General features: G+C 41.3%; 2 protein-coding genes across 3 annotated transcripts; one reads left to right on the top strand and one right to left on the bottom strand.

The window, feature by feature from the left end:
* Nucleotides 1–47: 47 nt before the first annotated feature.
* Nucleotides 48–10,015, bottom strand: trim23 (tripartite motif containing 23). The gene is made up of 11 exons (XM_004566884.6): nt 9,861–10,015; nt 9,074–9,236; nt 8,542–8,663; nt 8,174–8,452; nt 7,900–8,082; nt 7,603–7,818; nt 7,320–7,454; nt 7,073–7,202; nt 6,841–6,951; nt 2,320–2,444; nt 48–2,241 (listed from the first exon to the last, which is right to left on the bottom strand). The coding sequence occupies exons 1-11, from the start codon at nt 9,957–9,959 to the stop codon at nt 2,062–2,064; spliced, it is 1,743 nt and encodes a 580-aa protein (XP_004566941.2). The 5' UTR covers nt 9,960–10,015; the 3' UTR covers nt 48–2,061.
* A 116-nt stretch (nt 10,016–10,131) lies between these two features.
* mzt2b (mitotic spindle organizing protein 2B) lies at nt 10,132–16,611 on the top strand. 2 transcript variants are annotated; one of them, XM_004566883.3, is made up of 5 exons: nt 10,132–10,403; nt 10,605–10,790; nt 10,872–11,032; nt 13,283–13,420; nt 15,798–16,611. In XM_004566883.3, the coding sequence occupies exons 2-5, from the start codon at nt 10,615–10,617 to the stop codon at nt 15,944–15,946; spliced, it is 624 nt and encodes a 207-aa protein (XP_004566940.1). In that variant the 5' UTR covers nt 10,132–10,403; nt 10,605–10,614; the 3' UTR covers nt 15,947–16,611. The 2 variants fall into 2 exon arrangements, with proteins under 2 accessions (XP_004566940.1, XP_023009521.1); XM_023153753.2 differs by lacking the exon at nt 13,283–13,420 and having other exon boundaries at nt 10,290–10,403; nt 15,798–16,602.
* The last annotated feature ends 5,131 nt before the right edge of the window (nt 16,612–21,742 follow it).

The raw sequence follows: 21,742 nt of genomic DNA, 5'->3' as shown, positions 1-21,742 counted from the left end.
AAGTGTTTTGAATGTTCATCTTGAGGTGTTTTTTAACCATCAGTCACTTTACCAGTCGAATAAATTTATTATAGAGCATCACATTATGTATAATTTACAAAAGCCATATTCAAGTCCACTGGTAACAAAGGTTTCAATGCACTTTGTGCTTCTACGTTTCCAAAAAACCCCAAAACAAATTGAAATGATGTCGCAAACTATGCGTCAAGGCTTTTCACACGTGCATTTTTCTTTTTGTAGTTGTTTAAATATTTTTATACATAAGTACAAATAGTTAACATTACATAGCAATGAATAAAGATCAAACTTAAATGATGGTTCCTCAATAACAAGACAAGTGTAAGTGTTAGGTTTAACGTTTCACTACTTTCACATTACAGAATTACTGAAGGCTGATTACCGGTGTACCATCTTAAAAGCACTCCAGAAAAACAAAAACATAAAAGAAAACTTGTGTAGGATAGAGGAATATTTTCACGACTTTTTTTTTTCTTTCGCACTGAGGTTAACACTCATAGTCTACTTAAGAAACAGCAGGTGGTTCATTTGCTTTCAAATGGAAACTGGAGCGAGGCGGCAGACGAGTGCAGTCGACAGATTCTGCGTGCAGTACGCTCAACAAAACGGAGGCAGAGTCGGTGCATTTAAAAACTCTGATTTTTTTTTTTTTTTTTAAACCCACAACAGCTTGTATCAAAGTAAAGTCTGCTCGTCCCGCTCATCAGTGAGCTCAGTAAACAGTTGCTTAGTAACAGAAAACACTACATTCAAATCAAACCTTACCAGCTGTGGCTTTTAAATATGTTCACACTCTTAAAAACAAAACAAAAAACTTTGCACACAAAGATCCAAAGAAAAAAAATCAGCTGCTATTGCTCACGGTAGATGACCAGGCAAAATCTGAACATTAGACTGCTTGAAGCCACTGTGTTCATTTAAAGTAGACCTATTATGCTTTTCCTTCCTTTCTGCTATTTGTATGTTATTGGTGACATTATAATAAGTTTGGCTCTTTATGATGCCAGCGTGAGAGGATATCCTAATATGGTCATGGCAGGCATACAGTTGTGTAATGTGTAAGGGTGTGAATCAGAAGAAAACAGCTTGTTGCAGACGTGTGGCAGCCAAAGAATCCTGAATTGAAATCTATGGAAGGAAGTGGAATAACTAGAACTTCCATGGGGGAATAAAAAGCTTTTTGAAACCTTACTTTGGAGCAAAGTCCAAGTGGTGGGGCAGACTGTCACCAAAGCCCCAGTATAAGATGACTATGTAGTATTCTGATTTGAGAATCATGCAAAGCTACTCCAAATTTAATCCAAGACTAAAATTATGGAGCTGAAAGTGTGCATAAGAGGTCCCCTTTACACCATAGCAATGTTTCTGTTCCATCTCACTTAACCTGCAAGTGTACTGGAATAAACTGAAAGGGGACTAAACAGGACGATTTGAAGCGCACTAAAAAGCATACATAAATGATACTATCATCACAACATGGACCGGTGTGCATTTAGTTCAGTTCAAGGTCACATATTTGGAGGGTTATGGTGAGTTAACATGTGGGGTAGAAAAAACAGACACAGTTCACTTTGTCAGGGCACAAGGAGCATGTCTAACATTTAACTGGACCTAAGTTCAAAAGCTATAAATGCCAGATAAACAGCTCATCACCTAAACTATGAAGAAAAAATGAAGTGTGTAAGCCACATGAAGGCATAAAGCAGGATGGGAGGACGTAGTCTCAACTCAGGATTTAGGTCCAGTGACTATTTCTCAGAGGTCGGGAGTAGCAGGAAGGGCAGGCTTGAAGACATATTTGTAGTTCCCATATTACGAAGCTAGAGAAGATATATACGTCTTTTGTTTTCTTTGCCGACAATGGTGCTCAGAGATGGAAAGGTGGAGAAGTCGGGTTTAAAGCTGCAGCCTTGTAGTGAAGCTCATGTTAAAAAGTTTTTGGAGAACTGATGAACCAGGCTCAGAGGCTGGGGGTTTGTGTTCAGATTTCAGGGGGTTGGGGGGGGAGAGTGAAAAGAGTCCGCATGTGGAGGGAGGCGGCATTTAGGCGACGTCCAGGACGCCGGCAGCTACCAGCTGTCTGGAGAGCCAATCCAGCCCCTCGTGGAGGCCCATCCCGCTGCGGGCGTCACAGCCCTGAATGTGCCAGCTCCTCCCACAGCACAGCTTGTGCAGACTTAGCAGCTCCGTCATCTCCTCCACAGACACAGCGCCGGGAACGTCCTGTAAAGTGGACAGGTGATGCAACCTGGCATCTGAGCTTAATCAAGATTACGTGTCTTTTTTTTTTCTTTACACTACCTGTTTATTTGCAAAGATGAGCAGCAAGGCATCTCGCAGCTCCTTCTCTGTCAGCAGTTTGGCCAGCTCACTGTGGGCCTCCATGAGTCTGTCCCGGTGGCAGCTGTCAATCACAAACACCACCGCTGCACAAATATGAGAGTTGAAAGAAAGAGATTTACCAATAGTGGTCTGTACGCCTTTCTCATCAAGACTGACAACAACTATGGCTATGGGTACAACGTTTTGTACATGTAGCACTAAAAGGCTAACACCACCCCTCTTCTGTTAAGAGCAGTAGGTGCTTTCTCCCCAGTGCAGTCATAGTAGGCTCAGTTCAGAACAGTTAGATTGCGGCTTCTGTCTACATCTGGTTTACTGTTAAAGCAGACCTATGATGCCTTTCCCTTTCTTCCATCATACAAATGCTGTGAAGGGTGATGCTCGTATAAATGTGACAAAAATAAATTCAAATATTTCCTATGAGCTAAAAGTTCAGACTTCATTAGCATCACCTCCCAGGGTGACATCAGCAGGGGGGAAACCCTCACATACTCCGTGGACCTCCAGCAACGGGAAAGCAGTAGCGATGGGCTGAGGGTCTGTCTCTGCACAGCATTGTGGCCAAATCATTGCGCATCACAATTTCTCCTTGTGCTGTAGCAGCCTCACACAGCAAAAGGTTGCTGCCCAACAGGTTAGCCTGGCAAGCTAGCCTGCAGTGGAGTAGTTTGCATGGAAAAGCCGCACAGTGGATACACTCATGAGTGGATGTCAAGACGGCCCAAACATGCAATAAGCCTGGGCATCCCTGGGCATCCCTCACTTTCTCCAAACAGCACCACTTTACCGCCATACTTATCAATGCTCTTGTCACATCTTGTTTATATTATTATAATTCTCTTCTCTATGGTCTACCTCATAAATCTCTCCATAAACTGCAGTTAATTCAAAATTCAGCTGTTCGTATTGTATCCAGAATTAGATCCACTGAACATATAACAACAGTTCTTAAACAGCTCCATTGGCTTCCAGTTCACCTACAAATCAATTTTAAGATCCTCCTTCTTACTTTCGAAGCCCTTCATAACCTCGCTCTTCCATATTTATCTGATCTTTTCCATACGTATTCACCCTTTTGTCCACTCTGCTCTTTTTCATTTTCTCTTTTGTCTGTTATACCTGCTCACCCGACTACCATGGGACACAGAACCTACCCGTAAGACTTTGGAATACACTTCCACCAGATCTCCGCACTACAAACTCTCTGGGAAACTATTGCTACTTCCCAGGATGAAAGTATTGCTACTAAACACCAGCAACAGGACAGTAATGCAACTGTTTGTATGCTAGTGAACAACTGAAATGTTGGCAACAAAGCGCCTGGTGACAGAGCTGTTCACTTGAATTTGTGGACAGTTTAGCTTAGCACCTAACAGCACAGTTGTCTACAGGCTTCTGTGCTTCTATGTTTTTTTAATCACATCTGGCACCAAGTCAGCCTATTATACAGGGACCCCGCCTGACATGGGCATCATTTAGCCAACCTGTAAGAGCTCATTTTCCTGTCTTTACTGTCCTATGTACTAAAAGCCCAAAAAGGTAAAACCTAAAATGAAAAATGGAAAGCAACCAATGTAAAACAAAAACAAATCAAGTAAAAACACAATATCCACAAAGGTTTGAAAAATGGCCACATGCTATGCAGGTGGGTGAGGGGTAAATCTTGTTCCTGAGGGGCAGCTGATCACAATAAAGCCTGCTTAAAGGAAAACAGCTAAAACTTCCTGAGGCCCATCACCGCACCTCATAAAATAAGGATTATTTTAAACTGTGAGTCAAGCACAAAGCTACTTCAGTAGAGTCCAAGACAAAAAATGTGGAGCTCTCTAATATATAAATCAAAGGTTATTTGTAGATTATGTTAAGACCAAGTGAATGTGTCTGGTATTCTTCCTTCTGAACAGAACCCATGCTTGATGTACTTCAGCCAGTGTGCTTGTATTGTCCTCAATTTATTTTAAAGTAAACGACAAGCCTTTCACATGCCTACACTTTAAAGTTAATAAACTCATGATAGCTGGAATATGTTAAATTTTGCAAGATAAATGAGGGTTTGCTTTGCTGTTAGCCAGAACCACGCTGTGTGGCCTCACAGTTTAGTGAGGCTGTAAATCAACCTGTTTCTCATTTAGCCAATGTAACCGATGGGTTTATTTTGGTATATTTTTCTAACTTTGTTTAATTCCCTCCCTGTGCTGAAACCACACACAGATTGAAGGTGCAACAAAGACATCTCTTTAGACCCCGCCAGGAATTTGAAATAAAAAATAAAAAAATCTCTCTTTTACTAGTACCTCTAGACTATTGTGGTCTGTTGTCTGACCAATCACTCTGTGGTGTGCCGTGATTTCCCTTAACCCATCAGTGGCCACTGTCAGCCGTTCTTTTTTTTGGTTTGATATGCATGGATCCCGAAGGATGAAACCGGCTGACTTTGGTGATCCTCTGACTTTTCCGCTCACACCACAAAGAGGTTGACATTTATGGTTCAGTCTGTACCATAAATGTCAACTATCTGATGGATTGCCTTGACATTTCCCAGAGATATTTCAGGTCTGCAGAGGATACAGTGTAACAACATTAATGATTCCATCACTTTACACAGTACTGTGGGTTAGAAGTAGATGGCTGCGAAAAAGATGACAAAAAAAGCCAATCAATTACTCTTTTTTTTTTTTTTTTAATGCACGGAGTCAAAAAGCTTGTCTGGCAAGCAAAGGTCTATTTACTCATGAACAACAATGATTTTTCCTTCAAACCTGCAATGCTTTAGATCAAATGTTTCTCAGAAACCTTAAAGTCAACATACACTGATCGAGGGAAACAGTAAAATCACACACTAATACACTGTAAGTCCTACAGCTCTGAACAGTCAGATACAGTCCCAGTGTCTGTGGAATCATGCACTGGGACATTAGCTAGGATCTTTTGGGTGGGGAGATAGGGCCACCATGGATCAGGCTTGTTCCACAGACCTTTGATTGGATAGGGATCTGGGGAGTTTGGATTCTCGGTCAGTGCCTTATGCTCTTTGTTGTATGCCCGGAGCCATACCGGAACAGTTTTTAGACCGTGGCAGGAGGAATTGTTAAAAAATGTTTAAGAAGCTGGCACAAAGCAGCAGTTTATAGGGCTGAAAAATGAAGCAAACTCAGAGCTTCAAAAAACTGAAGTAACTCAAATAGCCACTTTTACGTTGGCCCTAAGAGGTCAAACAAACTGGAACTTACAAAACACAAGCAACGAGAAAAACGCTACAAAAGCTCACAAAACATAATTTCAATAAGACACAATGGAAATAGAAACAAATTGTGCAAAGCTCACACCAAAAATCAATCAATAAAAGAATTAACTTTTTTCTTTAAATCACAAAACTAAACAGAAGTGTTTTTGGGGAGACGATAATGTGATGGAACTGCTGCGAAAGTGACAGCAAACGGCTAATAGCAAACATGTATCGAGAGTATTATGTGAGTTATGTGATTGTAACAAACACTACAATGCAACATTTTCTCCCTCAAATCACTGATGAATCTTCCCCTTCTTTTACATGTGTTTCGTTTCAACCCTACACATGCTTTGGTTTCTGTCACTTCTGCAGCTGTTCAGTCACATTATTGTCGCCGTAAAGATATTTTGTTGTGTTTATTTTCATTTCGGTTGTGTGTTTTTGGACAGTTTTTTTTTTCCATTTGCTGGTGTTTCCTTACATCACAGTGCATTTGACCTCTCACTGGCACCACACCCTTGAGCCTGCCTATGAAATTGAGTCAATCTGTAGAGAACTCCTATTGGCTACTCCCTTTAGGGGTCGCCACAGGGGATCATCTGCCATGTCACCCTACCCTAGCATCCTCCTCTGTCAGTTTAACCCTGTCATCTTTCACTACATCTATGAGTGTTCTCTGTGAACTTCCTATATACCCCCTGCTGACAGCTCCATCTTCAACATCTTTTGTCAAGTATATCCACTATCTCCAGAGCTTCATTCAAAAAATACTGGTGGTCACCAGTGCTAAACCTTTAGACACCTAGCAGATGGATAAATGGATGTTTGAAAATCATATGCTATTTTCTGAAAGTTGACCACTGACCTTGCTATTAAAGTCAGTGTTACCAAGATTAAAACTCCCAGAGGTTTTCAGCAGATGCAAATACAGTATTGAATGACTTTAAAAATCCTACATCGCCTCACAAACTTGGGTATCCACACCACCTGCAATCAGCTCTCTGCTGGACCTCACTTCTGCCTTAAAACTGGACCCAATGGGCACCGTGACTACATTTGTCTTTTATATACCGTCTGTGAGCGTCAAAGTGAAATACACACAAAGCCAAGATTTCCCAGCTAAACTGTGCATTTAACTAGATGCTCCAAGTTATTCACTTCACCTGTCAGTGGTCCAAGTCACACAAAAGTACTAGTTAAATCCAAGAACATGCTATAAATATCCAAAGCACAGAAAGCACAAAACATACCTTGAGTGTTTAGATAATAGTGTTTCCAGAGGGGTCTGAGCTTGTGCTTCCCACCCACATCCCAGATGGTGAATTTTAGGTTCTTATATTCAACCGTCTCCACATTGAAACCTTGGACAAAGATCAAAAGCAAGCTTTATATAGGATAATATATATATATAAAAAAAGAAAGACTTGTATTATCCTGACTCTAAAGTGACTCTGTGAACCATTAAACTGCAAGTGCATTTACCAATGGTTGGGATGGGCTGCATGAACTCGTCTTGTTTCAGCTTGAATAGGATGGTGGTTTTTCCAGCGCCATCGAGCCCCAGAGTCACTACGCGGATCTCCATCTTTGGACCAATGTGGACCCTGTTGTCCTGAAAAGACATTTTCAGTGTCATTACTACATTTATAGGAAAACCCAAGGCCTTTCCATTTTTTGCGACACATTTGGTTTACAGAAGCAAATTTCTATGAGCAGCGACAGCGTGTACCTTAGTGAAGGTGACTGGGATGCCGGCATCCAGCTGAATGTGATCTGCCAGCTCAGTGAACTGGTGTTGCTGCTTCTGAAGCGTCTCCAGCAAACAGTTGATCTCCTGCTTTGCCAGAACAACTCTGCAGTCGTCCTAAAAGACAAAAGAAGCAACGCACATCACACCTTTAACGGCATTACGCAAGCATTTCCCCAAAATCACCACAGCTTTGATCTTAATTGGGGTGAGGAAAAGAAAGAAACAAGTTCCTAAACTCACCAGTACTCCTCACATCTCCTACCTGCTGAAGTGTTTTCTCACAGTGCAGGCAGGCGGTGGACACCTGAGACAGCAGGATGGTCATATCCTCCTGCTGCTGCCTCAGCCAGATGAGCCTCTCCCTTACATGGGCGTCCACCACGCTCAGCGCCATCTCCTCCTGCCGACACAGGGTCTCGTGCAGATCTGCAAAGTAAGCTCGGACGCAGGAGCGGGCGCTCTCTGCTGTGCCGGGGACCTGAAGCACACATGGGAAAGATCTAAGAGCCAAAACAGAAGCATGATCATTCGTGTTTTATTAAGAAGCCCTTTGTCTTACATGTTCAGTGTGTGCCATGCCTACTCCATCCTCAACTATCTGCTCGCCACCTTCTATCTGCTGCACGATGCCCACCAACTTCCTCGAGTACTCGGACACCTCCTCTGTGAAGGTTCGGATACAGTGGGCCATGTCCAGAATGGATGCACGAATCTGATTGGCTTCAGTCTCAAGAACAGCATGCTGTTAGGGAAAATAGGGCAATATAACATATATATATAACCATATCTTTTTCAGTGACTATATCTAATATGGGAACAAGTTTTCCAGCTACCTTATGGCCCTGGTGCTTGCCGTACTCCTTACATACACAGCACATGAGGGGCCCGGACTGACAAGCTTCCTCCAGGCAGACAAACTCGATGGCATGGACCTGATGCTGAGGGCACAAGGTCTTCTCGTGGGGCTTATCAGCCAGTGGCACCCGCCGGTGTTTGGCCAGTGTGCGAGTGGAGTGGGTGAGCTGAGAGCACTCGCCACACAGGTGGGTGGCACACACGGTACAGTACATGGAGGCTGTGTGGCTCTCATCCTCGTCGCAGCGAATTATACACTAGTTTATAAAAAGATGGATTGAGGATAAAGCATGCAGAAGGTGTGAAGGTGACACATCTCTTATCAGTAAAATCATAGCTGCCTTACTTCTCCCATGCCTTTCAAGGCGTCCTCTGCCATTCCTGACTGGTTAGTCGCTCCATTCTGGAGTCTCTCCAAGAGTTCAAGCAGAGCAAAGTTTTTCTTTAGACCCCAAACTCCAGAGTCCCCTAAGCAAATGTGAAGAAAGCAAACTCACTTTGAAAGGCAAATAATGCAAGTACTGTAGAGCTCCATGCCCTCAAAAACACCCTTAGCCTCAACTGGATGATGGATTTCTGCAGCAAGAATAATGTTTTCTGTAATAAAGACAACTTCAATTTTTCACAACTTCTGGGTAAAAGTCTCTTTTTTAATGGGGCTTGCATGAAGTCAAATAAAGAGAAATGTGAAGATCACAGGATGTTGTTCTAAGGTTCTTAGTTGGTTTTGAAAGCTCTTTTATGCTCTTGTTTTTAGAAGAACGATCAGTCTCAGGATTCAGCCACTGAATTTCACTTACAACGATTTATATAGCAGGTATTACACATATAGTGTCCGCTATATACACGATGCTGGAAAGCGTGATGACATCACTCACCCAGCTCAGTGACCTGCCTGTCAAAGGGGCAGCGGACCGCTCTGCCATGGAGGGGCAACCGGGTTAGACAGTCATGGCACACTGTGTGGCCGCAGAGCAGAAGACGAGGGACCTTGTCCCCCTGGAGAGAGAAGACATCCTCACAAACACCACATTCCAGCACCTGCAAATAAACCAATACCAGTATTAAAGCACCCGATCACAGGAGGGTACAGATGCTTCTGGGTTACTGCAGAGAGATGCTCTATAAGGTCTCAGACAGAACAATAACTAGTCGGATGCAGTCATCTTGACCTGTAGCGTTACAGCTGGATAACACTTCTGATTTCTACTTTCAGTGATCTTTAAGTGAATACATTGAAAGCAGTACGAAAAGCATCTTCTGACACGATCACACTCTGAGCTGGGCTCCCTCACAGAGGAGCTGCAGCAGTGAACAACAGCTAGCACTGACGCCAACTACCGACGGAAGACCAGCCAGCTCATCTGCTAGCATGATGCGGGCACAAATACCAGCCATGTCAACGTGCACCAGTCTAAGTTTATAATGCAGCGCTAAAAAAAAAAGATCGTCTTGTGAAACAGTGTTTACACATGACTCTGGTCCGATCTATAAAATAAAGCTCTGACATCCTCCTGCCAACGACGCCAACGCAGCAGCGTTCGCCCAAAATCAAAAGCGTCAGAGGCAAGCCTGATGTCGGTCATTCGCTCAACATAACAAAATAGCCAAACACCACCGATCGACATGTAGTTGGATCTAAGATTGCAGTGACAACATTACAACCTTAACCGTGCTCCCATTAGCTCCTCTCCCGTGTCGGATACAGGGCTCCATCGTCGCTACGGCGCCCTGCTTGTTTATTCCTGCTGCAGCAGCGGCCATTCTTGGACGACGGCGCAGAGACCCGAGCAGGTTTGAGAGGACAATCCCCAGAAGCACTTCCGGTTTTGTTCTTTTTCGCTCTTTCAGCATCTCTACTAGCATAGGCTACCGTGCCTATATATTTACAGTCATTTATGTTCAATTTACGAAAAAATACCCTGCCCCCAAAAACAACCAGGGGCATTTGAAAATAGCTGAGTAGCGGCAAGATTTTCTCCTGGAAAGAGTTTTTAAAATTAATATGGGGTTTTAAAGCACGGATTTAAAATCTTAAATGAAGACGTGACGGACAACTGAATAATGTAACTTTTTAAAACATACTTTTTTTATTTTATTTCATTTTTGAGAGGATTACGTATGAAACGCATGACAATGACGTATTTTTGGCGCGTCACGCTTGGCTCAAACAGAAGCGACTAAACGTTGAGCATTTCGCTCGTAATGGTAGGTATAATTTTAATTTTAAGGAACCAGGCGTTTGCTGTGTTAATCATTTAAGTCTCATTGTGGTTATATTTTTGATAAATTTTGATATTTTTGATTCGGAGAGGAAGTTCACTTACGCCGTGTTTCTCATTGTTTACGCTGTATTGTCTTTTAGTCATTGCACCTTATTTTACTTTCTTATTTAATCTAACCCCTCAGTTCATTAGTGATGTCTCAACAAGCACAACAAACGATTCCTTCCGCCCCTGACTCCCCTGCGCTGGTTGTCACATCTAACGTGCAGAAATATGCAATAAAGAAGAAGAAAGTCCTCAGCGCCGAAGAAATTGAGCTGTTCGAACTTACTCAGGCTGCAGGAATTACTGTGGATCAGGAGGTTTTTAAGTATGTCTAATAATAGCCTTATCTGTGGGTTACATGGAAGACCATGGTTTTATGTCCTCACCCCCTTCCTCCTCCTCACAGAATCATAGTGGACTTGCTGAAGATGAATGTGGCTCCTCAAGCAGTCTTCCAGACCTTGAAGGCAATGTGTGCAGGACAGAGGGTAGCTGAAAGCTGTGGTGGAGACCTTTCAGCTGGCGCCCACACCACAAGCATGACCACAGCGCACACAGAAGCCAGAGGTTAGTATCTGAAGAATGGGATGTAATGCAACTGAAAGTATATGTATATTTGTCATTTAAATGTTGACTATCTTTCAGCTCACATAGTCTACCTTCTTTTAACTAAGAAACATTGCAGAAATCAGGCTGGGAAGTTTTAGTCTCCCCATTTATACTGCTTTATTGTAGTCCGTTCCTGTTTTCCCCCTCTGTTGGGTCCTCCTAACCCACCATTGGTCAGTCCAGGATCCAGCAGCCACAAACACTAGTTAAGATTCAGATGTCACCCCCCAGGTCACAATTGACTTAGGAAAAGAGGGCTGTCATTTGTCACCTACAGTTTAACCCTCTGAAAGTCAGAAAAGTTCAGGATGTGTTTTGCTCTTTTTAATCATTGTGGGTTCACATTTTTGGCAATATAAGATAAGATAAGATAGAACTTTATTAATCCCTCGGGTGGGTTCCTCTGGGAAATTCGGTTTCCAAAAGCACAGCACCGACAGAAGTTACAGTTACAGAATATTATATATATATATATATACACACACACACATATATAAATACAGAGACATATATAAATAAAATATATGAAGGGGATAAATAGAATAAATAGGAATAAAAATAAAAATACAAGTGAATTGCACATTTCAAGTATTGAGGTCTATTGCACCATTGACTATTAACAAAAGTATTGCACAGTGAGGTGAAGAGGCACTACAGCTTAGTTGTTCCCCCCTCCTTTGTCCTCCTGTTTCCCCTCCCTCTCCCCTCCAGAGAGGAGTTAAACAGTCTGATGGCGTGTGGGACAAAGGAGTTTTTAAGTCTGTTAGTTCTTGTCTTTGGGAGAAGCAACCTGTCACTGAACAGACTCCTCTGGTTGTTTATGGCCGTGTGCAGAGGATGCCCAGCATTGTTCATAATGTCCAGCAGTTTTTTTTAGTGTCCTTTTCTCTGCCACTGTCATCAGAGTGTCCAGCTTCATGCCGACCACAGAGCCAGCCTTCCTGATCAGTTTCTCCAGCCTGGATGAGTCCTTCTTTGCTGTGCTGCTCCCCCAGCACACCACAGCATAGAAAAGTACTCCAGCAACCACTGACTGGTAAAACATCCTCAGGAGCTTCCTGCAGATGTTAAAAGACCGCAGCCTCCTGAGGAAGTACAGTCGGCTTTGGGCTTTTTTATACAGATGCTCTGTGTTGCATGACCAGTCCAGTTTATTGTCCACCCACAGCCCGAGGTACTTGTACTTGTTGACCACCTCCACCTCCTCCCCCGCTATCTGAACCGGCAGTGGACCTTCTCTGGACCTCCCGAAGTCCACAACCAGTTCCTTAGTCTTTGAGGTGTTGAGTTATATATAAAACTCTGCACCTTTAATGAAAGCCAAGGCTAGAAGGAGAAAGAACTCATCACTGTTTTTTGTAAAGTGTAGCATAGTTATGCCACAAATCATTATTATATTAGCATAAATTATGTATGTCGTTTTTTTTTGTTTTTTTTAATCGATATATAAACTATTGTTGTATAAACTATCAAAATTCCCAAATCTCAGTCTAATCGAACATCTGTGAGATATGCTGGACAAAGAAGTCTGATCCATGGAGTCCCCACCTCACAGCTTAAAGGACTTAAAGGGTCTGTTGCTAACCTCTTGGTCCCAGATACCAATGCACACCTCTAGGGCGTCTAGTGGAGTCCATGTGGACCAACACAATATTAGGCAGTTGGTGATAATGTTATGCTTGATTGGTGTATGATCTGGTGGGAATGGACAACATCAAAGGTCCAAGAATAGAACATTAGGGAAGAGGACTGGTCAGAGGGGATCCTAAGACCAACCTACTTTCCAATGCAAACAAGCCCAGTTGTTGGTAACAGTAATTTCTGATAACAACAAGTGTGTGTGTGGCTACAGATATGATTTTTGATGCAAAGACTCAGAATGTTAAAGTTGTTTTTTTTTTCTAACAATTTATGTTATATCCTTTATAAATAATCACATTCCTCCATTTAAGTTCTGTACGTGCTGTAGCAGAGGTTCTGTGCTGCACTCTTCCCTTACCCCACCTCACTAACTAAATCCAATCTTCACTTCACCCCACACAGCACAGTTTTCCACATAAAAGGAGGGCATCTGAAGACAGGCATAGTCATGCAAACTCATCTACAAATTGCTCATCCTCACTGTGTTGCAGGCTTTTCTGATTTCCTCTCTATCCCGGTCAGTTCTTTCCTTTCTGTCTTTTTTTCTGTGTGTCTTGTTTCCTGAAGAAGAGGACTCTTTGGCCTCTGGAAAGAGCCCTAAACTTGCCGCAGCTCCCCCCACAGCAGCAGGCCCCAGAGCCACAAGGGTCAACACTAAGATTGTGGTCTACGGCCCCCAAGACACTAGTTCTCCTCACTCTCAAGGTCCCTTTTGCTGCACTCTGTCCATCACCTCCATCTGCCAACTTGCTTGCCTTACTCATTAACAAAAGTTGTATTTATGTGCCATTTGATATGGAGCAGGATTTTGGAAAACAAACTGCATGCTGTGCTTTCGTTATATGTGCATGCATGCGTGTGGATCGCAAAAATTGAATTTGCCCTTGGATGTTTTCATACTCAAGGAGATTTATTCACCGTGCAGTGGATTTTTTTCCCTTTGTTTTTAAGTGGCTAGAAAGTTATAAAAGAAACTCTGAAGTACTCTTTTTATTGACTCTTTTACACAAGAGTAGCTTGAATTTACAAGTTAAAAAAAAAAAAGTCTTTTATGTTGCTGTGTGATGGTTAACCTGTGACGGAACAAGAAAAGAGGATCTTGACTTGGTTCATACAATATGCACTTACTGAGTTCTATTTTCAGGATTTCACTTACTGAAGAAGTGTTCTTCAGTATAAATGGTCAGAAACTTAAACTTGACAAATAAAGCGGAGAAAAGTGTGCGAGCACCAAGCTTTTTATGACTTTTTAAATAACAGATTAAACATTTGACTTGCTAAGAACCTTAACCCTAAGCAACCCCAATGGCTTGATTTTGTATTTCTAAATGGTTAAATCAGTTTAGTGATATATATATGTATATATATATATATATATGCATGCACACACACACAGAACTTTAACTTGAAGAAGCAATTTCAAAATAAAAAAAGAATGCTAAAATCTGTGATTATAGTACAAATGGAGAGTATAAACGCTATAGAAATACTTTTTTGTAAAACAATGAACAATATCACTATCAGCTGGAACAATATATATATATATTTTTCCTGTATTATTATTTTTGCTAAGGCTTATGGGATATTGTGGACTAAGTGTGGACACTTAAGTTTGTGAATGCAATAACTTGAGAACGAAGCGACATAGCACCTTCAAATTGATACCATAGGTGATTCTACTAAAACTCTCGGGTGAGTTTTAATCTCACTAACCTTGACCTAAAGGTTTTTCAAGAATATAATGATGTAGGGTTTTGAAATTGATTCTGTAGGCATGTCTTCTAGGAATCTGAGGGGTAGTACTGGTAATTTCCAGTATTTTTAAAGTGGTCTTAAGAAATATTGCTCCAGGCTTTCTAAAGGTCCTTCAGAGTTTTTCTTTGACTGCTTTTTCACTCCTTTTCAGTCCAGTCCTTGTAGTTGATCATCTTTAAAGGTGTGATTTATTTATTTTTCTTTCCTGTTGAGCCAGTTGAAACTGACCTGTAAAATATTCAAGAAAACAATTCTTTGTCTGGATCTTTAAAAAATGCCAAAGTTAACATTGGAGAAGTGAAGGACAAACCAAGAAGTTGGCGGGTCAGAAAACTGTCTGCGGTACATGGACAGTATCTGACAGTCATATGTTTAAGACATAGGGAAAAAGTTCCAGAAACAACTGACACAGGACCTGAGAGGTGGATCTGGCCCTTCAGCTGATCCATCTACTCTTTGCTGAAGCCTCATTTGAAATATGCTCAGTGGAACGTGTGGCCATCAAGAAGCCATTCTTAAGGAAGGGAAACAGAGAGAAAATGCAGAAGTATGCCATATTTCAAAAGACCTAGACTGAAAATCAGTGGCATCAGGTCTTATAGAGTGATGAATCAAATGTGAAACTTTAAATAAACGTGTCAAAATATTCTCTTGAATTGAGAACATAGAAAGTACCGTCAGTTTTTGATCCACCATACAGTCCCATCTGGAAAGCTAAAAGAAAGAAAGAAATCTAGCTGCCAACAGGTTTATTTTTCCCACATGGCAGTGAGCCCAGACATACTGCCAATGCACACAATCATACCTGGATAGAAAAACACAAACTAGAACACAAATCGGTCATGGATTGGCCTTCCTAAAACTCTGACCTCACCATTATTGAAGTGGTATTGAATCATCTCGACAGAGAAGAAAACAAATGTTCTTCAGAAGCCTAGAGAAATGTTCTTGAAGGCTACTTAAATAAACAGCTAAAGAGAGTTCGGGTTGTCTATTCTTCAGTTGTGCTGAAGAATAATAAAATAAAAAAAAATAAAAAAAATTTTCTTCCTTCACCAGTAAAATAGTCAGGTCTCTTGACACATGCTATATTTGCAGTTCATAATTTCTGAGGGCACTTTCTCGCCACTTCATAGTTAGTGTCAAGTATATAAGAAAACTAGCTGTTTTATCAGCTGCACTTTCTCATTCCCCGTCATTATTATTTCCATTTTTATTTTTCTAAAATGCCATATTGCATGGTATATGCGAAGCAGTCCTATAACAGTTACCTAAACATTTATTTCCTCCTTTCCCTGAGTGCATTTTCTTTTTTGCTTTGTTTCAGGAGTGCGCAGTAAAGCCGGTACCAGCCACAGTGAGAAGAGCAGGGAGGCTTCCAGCCAGAGAGTGCAGCGGCAGCCCAGTGCCACTAGAGGGCAGAAAACCAAGAGCTCCGGCAGCAGTAGTTCTTCCTCACAGATAAACTCGACCTAAAACTCTGGCAGTTGGAGGCCATTTGTAAATATGTAGGTTACTTTACGTTTAACTTGTGTGTACGTTTCTCTGTTTTACATCTTAAAGGACTGGTTTACCTAGATTACAAATAAATATAGGTGTTCTGGTATCATTTTCCTCCTCCTTTTAAAAGATGAATGTGTGGTGTAAATAATCAGTGTTAATCTTTTTATGTGGTTCAGACACCGACAATTAACTGTAAGATATGTTATGAGGGAGTGTCTGCTGTATTGAAAAATTAAAGCTGCCTACATCGCTTAATCAAGTGTCATTGATGTAAAAAAAAAGAAGTAAAAAATAAATAAATAAAAAATTGCCTAATCCAGTTCTTTAAGATTCTAACTATTTCAAAATGGGTGTGCGGTGTGTCTCCTTATTACTCTGTCAGATTTTGGTGGGTAAAGCTTTTTGCCCAGTTGCTATCAAACGAGTGAGACACAAAAGAAGACAAAAATAAATGTTTTAATTTGAATATTTTCTACTGAGAAATGTCTATTCATCGTGAACGTTTTTGTTTTTTATATCACATCTTTAAAAAAATCTAACAATTTACTTATCAGATTTGTCTCTTTTACTCTGCGGCAACATACACCAATTCCACATTTTTATAGCATGCAAAGAATATGTACTGGAATAGTTGCTTGTATTTGATGTAATTAAAAAAAAAAAAAAGATACCTGATTCAAATTCAGCCGATTTCATTCTCAGAGACATGTTGAAGGTGTTTAAAGTGAGTGCAGAGGTATGCCTCTCAGCAGCAGCAGTATGTGGTGCACAGCAACATTGCATCTTCACGATTTTCCCAGTGTTTGATTTTCAGTTGCTTTGTGACATTGTCAGTGTCTTTCACTGACCTGTTGTACTGAAGACAGTACAGCACCCAAAGGTAAAGAGTGGCTCTTTTTCTCTTCGCTGGTCAGTAAAAATGGCTTTCCATCTCAGACAAATGGTTCTTTGTCTGAACCCGAGAGAGAAATGCAGCAAAGAATTTGAGACATGCAAAAGAGATGAAATGCAGATTTGTGTCACTTTGAAGATTTCTCACTGCTTTTGGATCTTTCGGTGTTTTGATGATGAGCATGGAGTGCTGTAAAGTTAATATGCGCTTTTAAAAGTTTGGACTTTTATTTTGGCTCTGTACTGGTGACTGGGTTTTCATCTGTCACACGGGGGCAGTAGAAGCACACTGCAGTTAACACAGTGAGCCTAAATCTTCACATAGTTTTTAGCCTTTTTCATAAATTTGCCTCAGTATCATGAAAGAGTCAGGAATGCATGCATTGTGCAGTTTTTTTTCTTTCCCATCTGTATTTGAAACAAACCCAGACTCATTCAGAAACAGAATGACACCTCAAAAAGGTAAAAGGTGCAGAGAGAGAGAGTGTTTGTGTGTGTTTGAGAGAGGCAGGCTGCAGGGCTTTATGTCTTTTATGTGGCCGTTTGTCCTGTTTATGTGCTCCTGCCTCTCCTCTCCTCTGCGCTCTGCATTGATGGCAGCGTGCCTGTAATTGATGGCACCATATTGCTGTGGTGTAGCAGGTTTAATGGGGCTTGACAGAGCAAGGGAAAGCAGCATGCAGCCAGGGAGGGAACTTAACCCTTTCACACGCACTCCACCCTCCATCGGAGACCCTCCCCGTTCTCCCCTGCCACCCTCGCCTGTTCTCTAGTTTTTGCGCCCTCCCCCCTGCACATCAGCGTGTGCAAACACAAACGAGAATACAAATAGGCCCTCGGTGATTAGCTTGTTTACGATTCCTACTGTTATCAGTGGTCATGGTAATGGCAGTTTGGTTCATGATCAAGGAAGCTCAGACACCCCTCTGACTCCACTTCTGAAAATAAATACTTGCCAGCTGTTGGGGCTCCTTACTGTTTTGCTTGGAGGAGCCTAAATGTGTTTGACAAAGGTAAACAGCTGGGAATTTATTTCTTCAAACTTGCTGCCAGCCTGCAGTGCCTCGATGTCACCTACAGGGGCCAGTGTGGATCCAAGATACGAGGAGTGGCCTTCCAACTGACTTGGATTTCCATTGGCATCCGCTCCAGTATTTTGGATGTGTTTATTTTGTTATGAGGGAATTTCGTAGCCTGTACAGAGCCTTTCATTAAATAGGGAGCGTTATTCGTCACTCAGGCACGCTGAAAAATATTCAGGCCTGCAAACACGTGCACGCGCCTGCACACACTATATGCTCCATTAATCAATAGAGAGGATGAAATGATGCTATTGTGTGCGAGGCAAGGCGAATGGCATGTTGAAGAATGAGCTAGTCAAAGCTGTTGGCAAATCATTAATGTAAGGTGCTGGTCTAAACCAAGTTCTCACATTCTCTGTGCAAGCTGTTCCCAGGTGACAAAAAACTGGGGAGAGACGCTATTTTAAGAGTCGATATCACACCTCTTGTCTCTCCCTCTCTCTCTCTCTCTTTCTCCCTCTCTTTTTTAACCAAGTCACTTATATTCCCTACTGAATCGCTTTCTCTCTGAAAGGATTTGGGTGTGGTACGCAGGAATATCCTGTTTCTCTCTTCTTTCCTTCTTTCCCCTTTTTTCTCTCAGGTATTATCACTTTCCGTGAACTCTCGGTCCACATTTCTCTGGAAATTTATAGGCCACTTTCCCCTCACTTGTTGTCTATACATCCACTCCCTCCCTCTAACCCCTTTGCTCTCCATCATCCCACTCCCCGCCATCCTCCCTCCTTGCCAGGCCGGCTGCAGATTGGCTATTTCCTGCACGCGCCCAGTAGAGCCCTTATCAGAGGTAGAGTGCTGATTGTTGGTCTGTCTCTCAGGCTGACTGACAGTTCAGGCTGCGCTGCTGAAATGCCTGATTTGGTCAATGTTTGTCTGTGGGGCCTTATCTCCACACCTTATATTAACTGCCTTGACAGTATGTGCAGGCAGTCTCTCTCCATCTTGTTGCACCCTCCCACCACCACCACCAGCACCTCCCTCTATCCTCTGTCTCTATCTCCATTCACTCTCTATACCCGCCTCGCACTATAGTCTTTCAACCAGCAGCTAAACATTTTTCCACTGATCCTCCCCTTCCATCATTGTTCCTCTTATAGCTGGATCAGCACTAGAGGACCATAAAAGTCGCTTTATTTCTTGCTTGTTATTTCTGCCAAAAGCAGTAATAGTGTTAACAGTAGTCCAAGTTATAAAACAACGTATTTGTCCATTTAGTCGAATCAGGAAATGTCTGTTCTATCTTCTGAACACCTAAATCTCCTGAGATTCCTAGAACACTGATGACTGCTTTTTCAGCTTTGAGCATTGTAAGAATGTCACAATGTGGCCACACTTTATGGTGTGAATTTGTTGCGATTTGCAACATATTTTAAAATCTTAGTAAAACATAGATGGATTTTCTTGGTCTGAAAAATGATGCTAACACATCAGGACTGTGACTACTCAGTTTGACTAACTCCTTGTGAGTCATAATTATTAGCCAATGAGCCTTCAGTGTCTCATTTTCACAGTCAGACCCCACATTATTAGTCACAATTGGTTTCAAAATGCCAAAAATGGTGACCATTGGGTCACATCCGCGTGGCTGAATCCATTTTTTATATACAGTCTGTGTAGGCTATGCAATAGCTGCTATTTTTAGAAAAGCTGAGTTCAGAAATCTCCCTTTTTAAAGTAATTACATTACCTTCAGTACCTCTCTCCAGGAAACCTCCTCCAAAATCAACAGTCAAATTGCATTCCTGCATACGATAAAAAAATAGACCTTGAAGACCTTGAAGTGACATTATCCTGTCACACATAGAGCAATAACATGTGACAAGACAAAATGTGGTTTCAAAGAAAAAAATACATTTCTTTGGGATGACTAAAAACACCATACTCCTTAAAGAAAATTCAAGGACATGACCTAAGTATTGTCAATTATAGCTACAGCCTTGAATGTGAACACCAGACAGGTTCACCTGTATTGTTTCTGCATGTAGGCAGTAAAGTCAGTGAAAGATATTTCAAATACAAGAGTATCTACATGGCTAGATACCACTAGAGATAAGTGAGAAAAGATAATGATGTGTGTGTGTGTGTGTGTGTGTGTGTGTGTGTGTGTGTGTGTGTGTGTAATATAGTGTAAAGGGTATCTTAAAATACTGTTTTGCATTGCTGCTTTTGTATTCTAGGATGAAAACTCAGGTGTGATCTTAAAGCAGCTTTAAAGAAGAGGTAACACACTTAAAAACCCCCACAAGAACGTATCCATTGTGAATCACTTAAACTGACCACCTTAAAATGTGACTTGGAGTTGATCTTACTTTAAAATTGCTGTGAGTTCATAAAATGTCAAACCAATTGAAGAAAGTTAAAACCACAAAAAACACAAAATAGTCAGAATATGGTAGACAGTGCAGAGAAAAAAAAATCAGAGGCTCCCTGCTGCTTTGTCTGTGTTCTGTCTTCTTATGCAAAGCGAAGCTACACCTTTTCCCACAGATTTTCTTTCTGTTTATATAAGGTTAACAAGAAAATGTCAGCTGATTCTACTCTATTCTTGTATGAGTCACCAAAGATTTACAGTCATCTTTTCCCATCTATTACCTATACCTATTTTGACCATCATCAAATAACAATTTGGCTTAACAAGACTTCAAGTTCTTCTATTTGGGAAAACAGAAATTCTGGGGAGAATGCCAACAAAACACTATCCAGTAAATTAACTCTGATATAAAACTCTTTCTCTTGCTACCTGGCAGCTTTCTTGACTTGACTGAGGTACTGTAAAACTCCTATTGAAGGGGGAGACGACCAATAATTTCATGTCAGTGGAAGAACCTTTAGATAATTTAATCCACAAAATAAATTTTGAGTTTGTATTTATTTATTTATAATAATTAATGTAATATAATAATATATGCTATGAACATGATAATATTACATGTAATATTATAATATTTTTATGTATTAAATACCAGTCCAGAATGTTGACACCATCAGCATCTCTGCTCATCCCATTGAGCATATTGTGGATAGAGTAAGCCAAGAAAAAACAAAAAACAACTTAGATCTTTACAACTTAGACAAGTGGATACAGTGATGGTAAAAAGTCAGGACTGGATATTGAATTATCTACTTACAAAGTTTTAAATTAGATGAATTCTAAGTTAGATGAACAACACATGACATATTGCACAGTGTGATCAGTTAACAAAAACAAAGCCAAAGAGCAGACGCTGTGTGTGAAAACACTCCATGATTCAAAAGCTTTTAGAACCACCTTTAGCAGCAATAACTAGAATAATCACCTTGTGTATGACTTTATCGGTCTCTCTCATTGTTGTGGAGGAATTTTGACCCACTGTTCTTTACAACAGCATTCAATTATAGAAAGCTGTCTTAATGTCCCGCCACAGCATTTCAGCTGGGTTGAGGCCTGGAGTTTGACTGCCTGCTGCAAAACCTTGATTCTTTTCTTTTTCAGCCATTCTGTTGTCGATTTGCTGCTGTGTTTGGGATTATTGCTTGATCCAGTTTTGGTTGCGCTTTACCTGTCGGAGAGATGACTCTAGAATGCTTTGGAATAAACAGGAGTTCATTCTTGGCTCAATGGCAAGATGGAAAGGTCCTGTGGCTGGAAAACGAGCCCAAGTCATCACCCCTTCACCATCATGCTTGACAGTTGGTCTGAGTTGTTTGAGCTGATACACTGAGTTTGGTTTTCACCAAATGTGCCACTGTACACAGTGACCAAACATCTGCATTGTGGTCTCCTCTGTCCAAAGGATATTTGTCCCAAAAACGGTCT

Source organism: Maylandia zebra, linkage group LG7 (genome assembly GCF_041146795.1).
Source record: "Maylandia zebra isolate NMK-2024a linkage group LG7, Mzebra_GT3a, whole genome shotgun sequence".
Taxonomy (NCBI): Eukaryota; Metazoa; Chordata; class Actinopteri; order Cichliformes; family Cichlidae; genus Maylandia; species Maylandia zebra.
The sequence above is the reverse complement of the archived record's forward strand: the minus strand, read 5'-3'. Positions and strand labels throughout refer to the sequence as shown.